Below are 12,043 nucleotides of genomic sequence, written 5' to 3' on the forward strand. Positions count from 1 at the left end.
CGGAGCGGAGCCGCGGGCCCGGCCCGGAGCTGCCGCCGCGGCCCCCGGCGCCCTCCCTCGCGGCAGCCACGGGCCGCGGGCGCGAGGCGGCCGGCCGGGCGGGCCTGCCCGCTGCCGCCGCCGCTCCGGGAGCGGGCGGGCGCGGCGCCTGCAGGAGGGCGGCACGGCGCTGCGGGCCAGACCATGCGGTGCCGGGCGCTGCGCCTCCTCCGCCTCCTCCTCCTTCTCCACCTAGGCCCGGCCTGGGCCGCGGCGGGAGGTACGTGGCGGGGCTCGCGGCGGGCGCGGGGCCGGGGGCCCCGTGCGCGGCTGGGGAGAGGGGGGTCGGCGGGAGCGGGGGACGGCGCGGCGGCTCCTGGCCGCCCGGCCCCCGGCGCGGCGCCGCCCGCTGTACCGCGGGCTTTCCCCGAGGGCCGGGCGCCGCTTGGAAAGTCTTGGGAAACGGGCCAACTCCCGGGCTGCCACCGGCTGGCGTTCAGGCCCGGGCTGGCCCTGGGACCCCAAGGCGGAGCTAGCGGAGCGGTTTGGAGCCCTGGAGCCTCCAAAGACTCCTCTTATGAGAGGTTGAACCCCTCACGGTTTCAGCCTTGTGCCCGCCTGATACGCTATGAAGTTCTGGTGCAGCTGCCGTTTGCGATATGGCACACACTGCTTTTCTGCCACATTTGAGCAATCTCCATTTAGTTTTGTGGATTTTAAAGGTTGGATTGGATTTGTGTGCTTAATAGAAGTCACAAAGCATTTACACACAAGGCCTTTTAGCTATCATCTTGGCAAAGCTAAGTGTCAGGATCCTGTTTTGCTCAATTATTATTAGTATTTTGATGCTCAGGTTGGTGAGAGGTGCTTGGTTGAAGTTGAAGAATTCTGGCTTCAGTACTTATACTCAGCAAGTGCAAAAGATCTGCCACAACATGTTTGAGTATTGACTTAGCATGAGTGGGTCAGGAGCAAAGCGAATGTTGGGCTAAGGTACTTAAGTGCATAACCTTAAGTGCAAGGAAATAGTTAATTGAGGCATTTGTTTCTGAAGCAGATATTCCTCCTCAATAGCACAACTGGGTGGATGTCATGCCTATGCAGGAAGGGGCCCTTCAAGATGTTGTTCTGTTCTCCTCTCTGTAAGCTATTTTGCTGCTGCTTTGGTGCAGTAATTGAGCATCTGCTCTTACTGCTTTTCAGTTCCTCTGCCTGTTACCTCTCAGAAGACTAGCAGACTCTTATCTGATTTACTGGGAAATTTATCAGCCTTGAATTCACAGTCATGTTCTTTGCGATCTCCATCTGTTCATCAAACCAGACTGGCAGAACAGTCTCTGAAAGCAGAGCAGTTCTCCATTTTCGGTGTGCCGCCTCTTGCAGGAGCACTGGTGGTATCAGGCGTGCGGGAGCTGCCCCGGCAGCGGCGGGGAGCTGCGTGTTGCAGAGCCGTGGTGGAGGCTGGGCAGAGGCGCTGCTGTGCGGCGTGGCCCCTACTCGGGTAGGCAGGCAGCTCCCATGTGTTCTCTTGGGTCCGTTTAGACGTGGGGGGCTCTCCGCCTGTTCAACTGCAGTTGCTTTTTCCGGCCTGTGGTTTATGGTCAGGCTTTGCCATCCAGAAAACTATCAGTGGGTGAAGGCGTCTTGGAGGAGTTGGTGTAGGCGCTGCTGCCCAGTCCTGTCCCGCAGGCCATCAGTGGGAACTTCCAGGGAATTGACTTGCTGTTTGGCTAAGGAATGCAGCTCCCTCCCGCTTGGCTCATCTGTGGTCACATGTGCTTCTTCTGTTACCAAGGGAGCTGTTGCACATTAAAACCTGGGGCAAAGCAACAGTGAGTTGCAGCTGAGGTCACCTCTCTGCACCTGGCCATGCTCCTCAGCTGGTCCCCTTTGCAGGCTCTGGAGTTTGTCTGGCAATACGGCAAGCCGGTTCGGTACAGCACAACAACAACAAAAAGGATTTCTTCTCTGCCAGTTTTGCAAAGCAGCGTGTTTTAAGGCAGGCACAGGGAAGAGATCAGGGACTCTTCAGGAGCAGGCACGGGAGCTGTGAGATCAGCAGCTGGGCTAAGCTGAGCTGATTGCCTTCACCATAGCTTACGGTTTCACCCTCTGGTATAGGGAAGTGTGGCCTCACGGCTTGGATAGTCAAGAGGTTTCTGCCTCAGAAAGAAGAATCTGAGAATTGTTCAACTGATGCTTTAAAAGGGCCTATGTACTGAAACCGTGTTTGAAATAAAAAGTGAAGACAGAGCATTCTTAGGTTTTCCTGGATACAGTGGTTTGAATGATGGTTATTTGTCCTTTTTCCTCACTGCTTGCTCTTTAAGAGGGAGAAAGAAGTGCTGCTCTTTGCATTTTGCTCTGTCTGTCCTTGAATTCTGCAAAATTAGTAGTATCGGATGTCTGACTACGGAGATTGCTGATGGTGTGAGATACCTTGCCACATGCCAGACCAGTGGTGGCTCTGCAAGAAAGAACCTGCTTCACTAGAAAGCAAAAACTTGCTTGAAGAAAAGGTTTCCTAGTAGCCTTAAAAATATTCATGAAAAGCCGATAGCTTCTGTAATGTTTTTAACTGTAAGGGATCTCAAGCCCATGTACCAAACAGCGTGATCCATCCATGCTGTGCTGTAATGTCCTCCTCCACCTCCATGCACTCAGGTCAGCAGGAGGAGGGTAGTGCCAGGTCCTAGGGCACCACGCGGGAGCTGGGCAGCATGAGCGCTCTGCCCTTGCTAGTCTGTGACATATACACACTATACTGTGGTGTATAACCACTATACTAGTGCTACAGCCAGTTGTAACATAGCCAAGTTCTGCTGGGCATTCCTACTGCTACCAGAAGGCCGTGTCGGCCTTCTGGTGTTGGAGCATTATGTAAATGTAAATATTTAACGCACTTTCCTCAGCTGTTTCTGGGCAGGGTTTCAGCAAAGTGACGTCAGCGTGTTCAAACAAGTTATCAAGAGGCAGATATCAGGAGAAACGTGTTCTGAGTTGTTAGCACGTAGTAAAATAAAAGGGAGAAAGTCACAAAATAGCTGCATTTTTGTAACGGCAAGTAATAGTGGACCATAATCTACAGTTTCATGGGAAGGAAGGATTTTTATGAGGCTTAGGAGGCTTGCTTTTTGCCTATAATTTTGAAGTGCTTCCTTTAAAGTGCTGGACTAGGTACTTTCTGTGCTGTAGCCTGTACAGAGTAAATAAAAGCTGCAAGTTGCAATTCAGTTTGCTGGGTAGTAGGTGGTTTAAATATATTGGTATTAGTACTCTTAGAAATGGAATAAGGAGGAAAAATGGCACTGCCTGCAAAGCAGCTAAAATGTAATACATGGTAATAAAAATTGGAGACAAGAAGGTCCACTCCATGTGTGAATGTTTTATTTTTGTTTCCCTTCTTATTTTAGGATCTTCTCTCCATTTACCAGCACCACAGGATGTGAGGGTTTATTCCTATAACTTTCGTAGCTCGTTGAGATGGTCTCCTGTTAAAGTGGATGGAGGGCCGGTGTTGTATACAGTACATTTTAAAACGTAAGTAAATAGCTCTAAAATAACGAGGTGATTTTGCTTTAATCCCTTAACAGAATTAGCATTAAAAAATCTAAAAATGAGTAAGCATACAAATGGAAAAATGAGTTATTACAGCTGTTTTCATGTATATGTGCAGAAAGCTTCTCAAGATTTGAGAATTCTGTGGTATTTCCACTAAAATAAGAGAGAGGAGAAAAAAAAAAAAGACATTTCCTCTTTGCATCATTTTTTTCCTGAATCAATGCAGTGGGTGTTTTTCATGGATTCGGTAGATCTTGTGGCTCGTTCTAAACTATGCTATAAGCATGGTATTTGGGCTTTTATTTTTCCTGGTGCTGATGCGAAGCACCCAAGAGCACCCAGGAATGTAGCTTGGTTTCCTGTGTAGGTCTAGCCTTGCTGAATTCCCCCTAACAATTTTTAGTTTTCCTAGCTGCTGCGCAGTTGCAGATGTTGAGATAGCAGTGGCTGAAACCCACATGCAAGCAGTTGCCTTGTAAGGTCCTGTGTAACAGGAATTGGCTCAGTGGGAGCAACTGCATTTCGGAGCTTCAGTGGTTGCCCTGTTTTGCTGATGTTTGGGGTGTCCTTTTTGCTTTGCAGGGGAGCCTTTAACCAGTGGGATGAGATGAACTGCACCCATATTAGCAGGACTGAATGCCGCTTCCCGCAGCTCCTGAACGAACCGCGCTGGACTGTCACTCTGCGTGTGAGGGCCGAGCTGGGGCCAGCGGTTTCTGACTGGGTGGAGTCAGAGCCCTTTGTGGCAGAGAGAAACAGTAAGTGCTCTCTGTGATTTCAGGGAGTCTCTTGAAGGAGATTTCTCTGAAAAAATGTTAGTTGTCCGTTCAAGGGTATTGTGACTGTTATGCAAAACAGCCAAGGGAGAGAATTGTGGCTGTTGCTTAACAAAGATTGCAAAGTCTCTGTGCATTGTTGCAAGTCTGATGCTACTTGCTTCCTTCAAGGTGGTGTCAGCCAGCAGCTGTGTAGGGCTGTTAGCATCTGTCCCCTCAACAGGAAGAAGAATGTGTTACCAGCATGTGCTACATACTGGTAAAATAGGAATTAATTTGATACCTGTGTGAACGAGTGTGCTGCTGTTCTTGATGAAGATCTGCTCTTTGCATGAGCGTGGCTAGTGGGGCAGCTGCGGCCATCCCTTGCACGGGTCAGCTCCCTTGGAGGAGGTGCTTGCCCCTCTGCCAGAGCTCATGGAGGAAACTCGCAGCTCCTAGCGAGTCTGTGCCAGCACCCAAGAAAGTGTTTGCAGCTGTGCAGAGACAGGAAGGAGAGAGAAACCTACGTTTCCGTACAACCTAAAAATCACAGGGCCGTGTTTTTCTCTAACAGAAGAGAGCAGGATCTGCTGATTGTTTGTCTGTTTGTTTGTTTTGTCTTTTACAAGGCAACATGAGCAGTGATTTTGTGCAAGAATTGGCTGGTTTTTATTGTTAATATCCTCCCTCCCCCAGTGTGCAAAGGAGGAGTGTTTGTTTTCCTGCTGGGGAGCCTTACAAATGCTGATAAGCTCGACCTTTGAAAGGAGATGAGACACAAAGGATAAATGACTTGTGATCAGGAGGTGACCTGCAAACACACAAACATCTCCTGTTGCACTAGCAGTGATAATAACTTGCATAATATTTTTCGTGATTTAGACATCAGAGCACTTCACAAAAGGACGTCGTTAGTTTATAGGACTGATGGAGAAATCAAAGTGGGGAAGAGGGGTTAAGGGGAACTAACTACTCCTGTTCCACTCTAGTTTGACCCAAAAATGTGGTTAGAGAACTTGGAATGATGTGGCTGAATCGGTTATTTGGGGGGGCAGGGGGGGAGAGCAAACTGACATCACCATTAAGTCCAAATAGATACGGATGGATATTTGTTTAATTTCCAGGGAAAGTTGACTGGGAATGGTTCTTTTGTTTTTCTAACTAGATATAATAAAGTTTGTAATAAATTAGAGGAGCGAGTCTCACATACCTCTTCCTTCCTCAAGACAGATCTCTGTATTGAGCAGGTCGCAGAGTGAACCAAGCAAAGCTGAGCCCAGCTGCAGCGGAGCGTGCGGCATCCCCCAGCTTCACTGCTCTCTCTGTGTGTTTTTGCAGCTACTCTCGGACCCCCTCGAGTGAGCAGCGTGCCTGAGGCTCAGTCCTCTGACTCGCTTCTCATTAGCATCACACCCCCTATTGCATCGAGGCGAGGGGACTCTCTGCTGTATCATGTGTCCTACTGGGAGAACTCAACAAGTGCTATGAAAAAAGTAAGAATTCTAAGAATGGATTTTCTTTGCAATGCCTCTGGGAGTTGTGGGTCAGTGGCTTTCGGGAAAAGAGCAGAAACGGAGGAAGCAAGGGTAATGTCTGTTGGGTTGTTTCTAACAGCAAAGGTCAGCAGTTGGTGGCTTGAACAGAAGTTAATCTGGTCCTGGCTCAAGTGTTGCATGTCTTACTAAACTTTAAAAAAGTTTTTTTTTTTTTTTTCCTCCATATAAAAGCTTTGGTCAGAGTCCCCAAAGTGCAAAGCTGCTTTTAAAGTGGCATTTTGCTGTCGAAGCTTGAGCAATTTGGAAGATATTGAAATACCCTCCCTCCTTTCCTGTGCAGGGCTGGTTAGTGCCAGCAGCTTCAGGAGGTGCCTGACAGGGCCTGATGCTGCTGGTGCCCTGGGGCTGAGGAAGGCAGGAGCTCTTGGAAACACATTGGCCACTGCTGGGATGAGCAGCTGCCCCTGATCAAACTGGAACTTTGCCCTGGTGGCAAATGCTGGCCTTGGGAATGGGCAAATGTGCTCCTGGCAGACAGGCCTTGTAGGAGAGAAAGGAAGAGAATTACGTGAGTTACATTAAAAAAAAAAAAAGGCATTCTAAAATTAAAAAAAAACAGAAGCAGAAAAAAAGATTCATTTTTAAAAGAATTTTACTTTTAAAACCTTCTGTCCCAAAGGACCTTGCTAAATCTGAAAAGCCCCAACTTCCTTCCTCTCCTGCCAAAAAGGCGTGTTTTTCTGACATGTAAAAAACACCCTCATGTTTGATGTTCAGACAAGAAGCTGCTCTGGCTTGTTACTTGGGGCTTGGTAGCTCTGAGGCTTTTTACCTCTAAGGTCAAAAGTCACCAAAAAAAGGTTGTGGGGGCCATGTTTAGAAGGTGGAGGTTTTGTTTGGTCGCTCAGCTCTTTTCCTGCTTAGGAGGAGGAGATGAGACCTCACTGAACTAGTGATCACTGAGCTAGTGTCAGCAGCCTGCGGTGGTGGGGCGCCTCTCGTGACTTGTTTTTTCCCTCTCCCTTCCTGTGATGCTTGCACTGCCTGAGGTGCTACATTAGCAGTGCACAAAGCATCCAGTGGGACACTGTGGATCAAACAAGACCTTGTAGCAGTTCTCATGCCTTTGGTTTTTCTGTCCTTGTGGGTGGTTTCAAATGTTCAGGCTTCATTTTAAAACCAAGAAATTTCAAATGCATTAAAATGGGAAAGTTGAAATGCACTGTTGACTAGGAAACTTAGGTATTGGAAGGGGAATTGTTTTGGACGCAGCTCTGTGTGTTTTTTTGTTTTGTTTTTTTAATAAATACCTTTTCTTTTGCCTTTTGAACAGGAGATGAGCACGAGCAATACGCTATTCAAAATTACAGATCTCAAGGAGTCGACACTATATTGTTTCACAGTGCAAGTAGAATTCATGACACTGTCAGATTTCAAGATACTTGGCCTGCCAAGTGCCCCACAGTGTTACAGTACTACCATCAGTGGTATGAACCTGATTTTGTTACTATTTGTTACTGTTTTTTTATATCTAATGCAATGGGTGGGGGGCATGAGTCTTCGATGGCACAGCTACTGAGTTATGCCATACTAGGAGGGCAATGAGGGCACCGCTGACAGGAGTTCTAATAGCAAAAGAATGAGGAGTCCTCAGTTGGCAATGGAGGGTCCGTGTTTTACTGTTGCTCACCTTTTCCTTTATAAATCCTTTAGGTTAGTCCAAGAGCTTTTTACAGATATTACTTCCTAAAAAACAAAAAACGCCAAATACTTGGTCTTTAGATGAAAACAGTGAAGGAAGCAGAGTTACTCTTGCAAAATCTTGAGTCCCTCTGTCACTGCTTCCTCTGAGAGGCGCGTCCCTCTCCTTGGCCTGCTTCCCCTTCTCAGAGGTTTCTGAGCTTCGTGTGGTTGTAGGGGTTATGAGATGGGCTGTGGGAAGGAGGAGGCAGCTCCAGAATACGTGTTTGTCCTGTTCTTGAACCCCTCTGGCCAGGGGCACAGATGAGACCTCAGCAATTCTGCTTTGATTAGCGTGGGTAGCAAATTTCAGCTGCTGACACGTTGCTTGATGTGATGTTGTGCAAGTATGACCCTGCTACATTCTCTTTTCCCCCCCTTTTTCTTTTTTTTCCAGAGGCAACCACAACTACATATGTTATGCTAATATTTCTATTAATCTTGCTTATCCTAATTTCTGCAATAGTCGGCTTGTTTTTTATATGGAGATACCACAACACAATAAAATATTGGTCTCGGCCACCTTTCAAAATCCCATCGCACTTTGAAGAGGTATGTGCAGACTTTCTGTTTTCCCCCATTCCTTCCCCCTGCACAAGGCAGTGGTGAGCTTGAAATGAATGTAACTGAAACTGGTTGTCACTAGAGGCCTTTACTCAGCCATTCATTTAGATATAACCAATTGCTGATTTACTGTGAACTATTACTTTTACATTACATGATATTTCTCTTATTTCTCTTAACTGTTTTTTTTTCTTTCCCTGTAGTTTTATGTAACTCTCAAATACAAAAATCGTCCTGAGACTTCTCAAATAAAACACAAGCAACTACTAACTTAAAAAAAAAAAAAAAAAAGGAAAATATGCTGAACAACAACTTTTAAATAGAAAACTCCTTAAAGGCCACTTCCTGTTTAAATGCTAAAAAGAGGAAGATGAAGAAGACTGAAACATTGCTTAGTGCAGAAATGTGTGAGCTGCAAGGAGAAAAAAAAACAAGTCCCAGGGTGATTTTTGTATTTGAGAGTTTATTTCTTGGCTGCATATGTCTCTAATCCTTCGCATTAGGCTGTATTTTTATAAAAATATGAGTGAATGACACCAGACTTACTTTTCCCTCTTTGTGCCTACCCCAGTTTCCACTTTATCAGGACACAGTGCCAAAACACAGCTGATTGATAGAACAAAAAAAAGTTCTTTTACAGCATGGTAAAATGGTGCGCGTTTCATGCAAAGACTGCCAGAATTAATCCATCTCCCCTCCTATTTGTTTTCCATTAGAGTCCAATCTAGAGTTTCCAATCATGGTTTCTGGAGTAATTGATTTATTGTGGAAAAAAACACAGCAAAAGTAGGTTCTCTTGAGCAGTGGTGAGCCTGTTTTCAGGGGAATATACTGCCAAGAAAAGGAGTGACATCAGTAAATACGTGTAATTTTCTAAATACCTATTTTTAGATGGTATCAATGGGCCTGGGCCTTCTCCTCATAAAGGAATTTCCATTATACAAAATAGCTCTAATTCCAGGACAGTTTCATAGATTCTGTTCCAGGCTTTCAGCTAATCACGTGGTTCCTTCTTTTAGAGAAGCGTCTAAGCTGTGAGCATCAGAGTTACAGGAAACATTTTTAGCACGGACGCTCCTTCCCCTAAGGCCAAATCACAGTTCCCTTAGGTCTGGAATTCACTAAAATGTCTGTATTTGATGCTCCTGTATGAATCTCATTTTTTAATTCCCACGATAAAGACATTATGTTGCTCATCACCCCTGCTATGCATAGAGATCCAGCGACGCTCTCCTGGGAAGCAGGGCTAATATGGTTGTATGCCACATGTTACTCTGGAGCTGCAGCCCTGGCTCGGGCAGATTATGGTACCTCTTGACAGCAGGGAAAACAGCTTTTGGGTAAAATTCATTGTGGCGTAGCTTGTAATAATGTGAAAGTATCTGTATTCTGGGCTTTTTTTTTAATCAGAGGAAAAAATATTAATACTAACACTTTTTTTGTTTTGTTCAGCACGTGAGGGAGTGAATGGCTTTGAGTGGCTTTAATTTGCCTTGAAACAGAGGATCATTTTAGTAATAAGGAGATTGTATGGGATGGAAGGTGGAACAGCAAACATTTTTTCTGACCAAAAAAAAAAAAATCTCTTCCCCACCCCCCCCTTTTAATTTTGCTTAAAAAAAATATACATGTAATCTAAACCTGATGAGTTGGGGTATTGTGTGTGTGTGGGGCGGGGGGGACAAAGCATAAAGTAACTTCAAGAACACTGCAGGAGGGTTTCCTGGTAATATTTAAAAAAAAAAAAAAAAAAAAAAAAAGCCCAACTGCACATAGCCTAGTCTTGTATCCTATTTGTCCCACTAGAGGCTCAGGTGAGTTCCAACCTAGTAACTGCTCCAGCTCCTGTTTGCAGGCTCTGTCCTCAGCAGCGCATTTCACTTGTGCGGGTTGTTCTTAATAGAAGGCATTTGGTTAAACTGTTATGAATGTTTTCCAAAGAGAAATGAAAAAATTAGGTAGCTTTAACTCACCCTCACTTAGAGGGATGTTTGTTGGCGCATTCTCCCTCCCCAGCAACAGGAAGGTAGCTTTGCAGGTATTCTTAACGTCCTCATTTTTCCTGGGTCGGTGTAGCTCCCAGGAGACTGAGAATGGCACAAACATTAGCAGCCCTCTCCATGAATCTAGGCCGGAGGCAGCTTGCCTAGAGATGCTGGTCTCTGTGATTTCTAAAGCACCGGTTCCCTGCACAGCCCCTAAGCTGCTGTTTCTGTCTTCTTCCAGTATCTGCAAGATCCCAGCGTGGCCCTTCCTGAGGCACTGGAGAGCCACGTGGAGGATGATCCCTGCGACTTCCTTCCTGTGGTGTGCAGCGGAGAAGGAAGCCAGGAAGGCGACGCCAGCATGGAGGATAAAGCTCCTTCCCCTGGCAGCTCCAGGGAAAGTGAATGAACTTAAGGAGTACCCCAGTGAGATCCCCCTTCCCAGACTTGTGGAGCCTCCTGCCCTGAGTGCTGCTCAGCGGCTCCCACTGGCACAACGGGACAAAATGGTGCCCAAGCCCAGCCAAGACCTGGCTTCCCACGATCCAGGCAGCAGCTCGGCCTTCATCTCCGGGGCTTCTGCTGCAGCACGGAAGCACCCGCATCCGCCATTACAAGGTGGAATGTGACGGTGACGTGAACACTAACTAGTTGTGAGAGAGACAGATTGGACGGAAACAGTCACATCGACGTTCAGCGTCATAAAGCTTTCTCTCTAGTTGTAACAAAGCTTTGAAAAATATGGCACTTTATGGTAAGATGTGATAGAACCTGTTTTGTTTTTTTATTTTTCAGTTGGATAACTGCAGCATGGATTACTTTTTACATAGATTTTTTTTTCTCTGTTGGTTGCCTTATTTATGAACACTGTTTTAACCCTCCAAGTTAATAGCTATGCTATTCTCCTTTTCTGACTCAGCTTAAGTACTGCTGTGGCTTCTACTTCTTCCCTCCAGATGAAAATGCAGTCTAAAAAGAAGCTGGACTGGACTTTACCCTTCTTGGAGTTACTTCCCGCTAACCACCGGCCACCATATACTGCTCCTGCCTCCATACCCGCCTCAAAGGAAGGCAAAAGTCAAAAGAAGCATTAATCTTTTGCTCCTGGGGGGAAACACTGCTATTCTTCCTGGCAAAAATGAACTCTATTTTAGAGTTTGCTCAGCATTTATATGAAATGTCTGAACAACTCTCAGACACTAAAATCTTTTGTAGTCTTGCAACAAGAAAAGTTTTTTTTGGGGGGATTCCACAAAGCAGAAGCAGCAAGACTGAACTCAGGCTACAACACCAAGGGCTATGGAGTGGAAGGAAAGGTGGAAACCCCTTCCACCACTGGAAACTCACAAATAAAATTGAAGGAAAATAATTTACCCCCTCTTACATAGTAAAGATTGTTTTTATTCCACTCATGATATTTTTTAAAAAATGAAATAAAAGTAATTACATGAAGTTACATGCAAGGCATTTTGTTCCAAGTTACTTTGAGTCAGCTATTGAGGGACCTGGTTTACAACCATCACTGTTGCTTATCTGAGATACAGCTCTTCCACCCCTTTGGGGAAGGCACAAGCCAAGACCAGGCAAAGAGTCAGCTGAAGGCTGAGTCATGCTTTACATTTGACAAGAAGTTAAAACCTGTCTGGAAGCTGCGTCATCTCCCCTTGCTCTTAGGTCTGCCCATATTTTTTTCAACCCAGCCTCGGTATGTGTAACAGAGGGTGTCAGTACGGGCTTCCATGGATGGCAGCTAGAACATTCCCTGGGAATAATTACAGACACAGCCTACAATTTGCAGAATGAACCGGGCCTACTCAGTAAAAACATAGAAGACTTCTGTTTGAAGTGGGTATATTAAATATTTCTAATAGTTGCACAAAGAGGAAAGTTTAAAAAACAAACACACACACCTTCTGGTAACAGTAATTCGAAGTTTATCGCCAAAACTGCCCCCTATAAA

At 45.9% G+C, this 12,043-nt stretch overlaps 2 protein-coding genes across 3 annotated transcripts in view; both read left to right on the forward strand.

The window, feature by feature from the left end:
- The window catches only part of IFNAR1 (interferon alpha and beta receptor subunit 1), a 54,548-nt gene that overhangs the window by 28,160 nt on the left and 14,345 nt on the right, over positions 1–12,043 (forward strand). The window lies entirely within an intron of this gene.
- On the forward strand, positions 178–10,530 carry IFNGR2 (interferon gamma receptor 2). Of its 2 annotated transcripts, XM_088528995.1 has the most exons (7): positions 178–259; positions 3,393–3,519; positions 4,123–4,298; positions 5,637–5,791; positions 7,128–7,281; positions 7,932–8,086; positions 10,325–10,530. In XM_088528995.1, the coding sequence occupies exons 1-7, from the start codon at positions 184–186 to the stop codon at positions 10,490–10,492; spliced, it is 1,011 nt and encodes a 336-aa protein (XP_088385121.1). In that variant the 5' UTR covers positions 178–183; the 3' UTR covers positions 10,493–10,530. The 2 variants fall into 2 exon arrangements, with proteins under 2 accessions (XP_088385121.1, XP_088385122.1); XM_088528996.1 differs by lacking the exon at positions 7,932–8,086 and having other exon boundaries at positions 10,325–10,397.

The sequence above is a fragment of the Tinamus guttatus genome, unplaced genomic scaffold (assembly GCF_059628265.1).
Source record: "Tinamus guttatus ecotype Peru unplaced genomic scaffold, ASM5962826v1 Tinamus_guttatus_pri_ptg000318l, whole genome shotgun sequence".
In the NCBI taxonomy this organism is placed as follows: Eukaryota; Metazoa; Chordata; class Aves; order Tinamiformes; family Tinamidae; genus Tinamus; species Tinamus guttatus.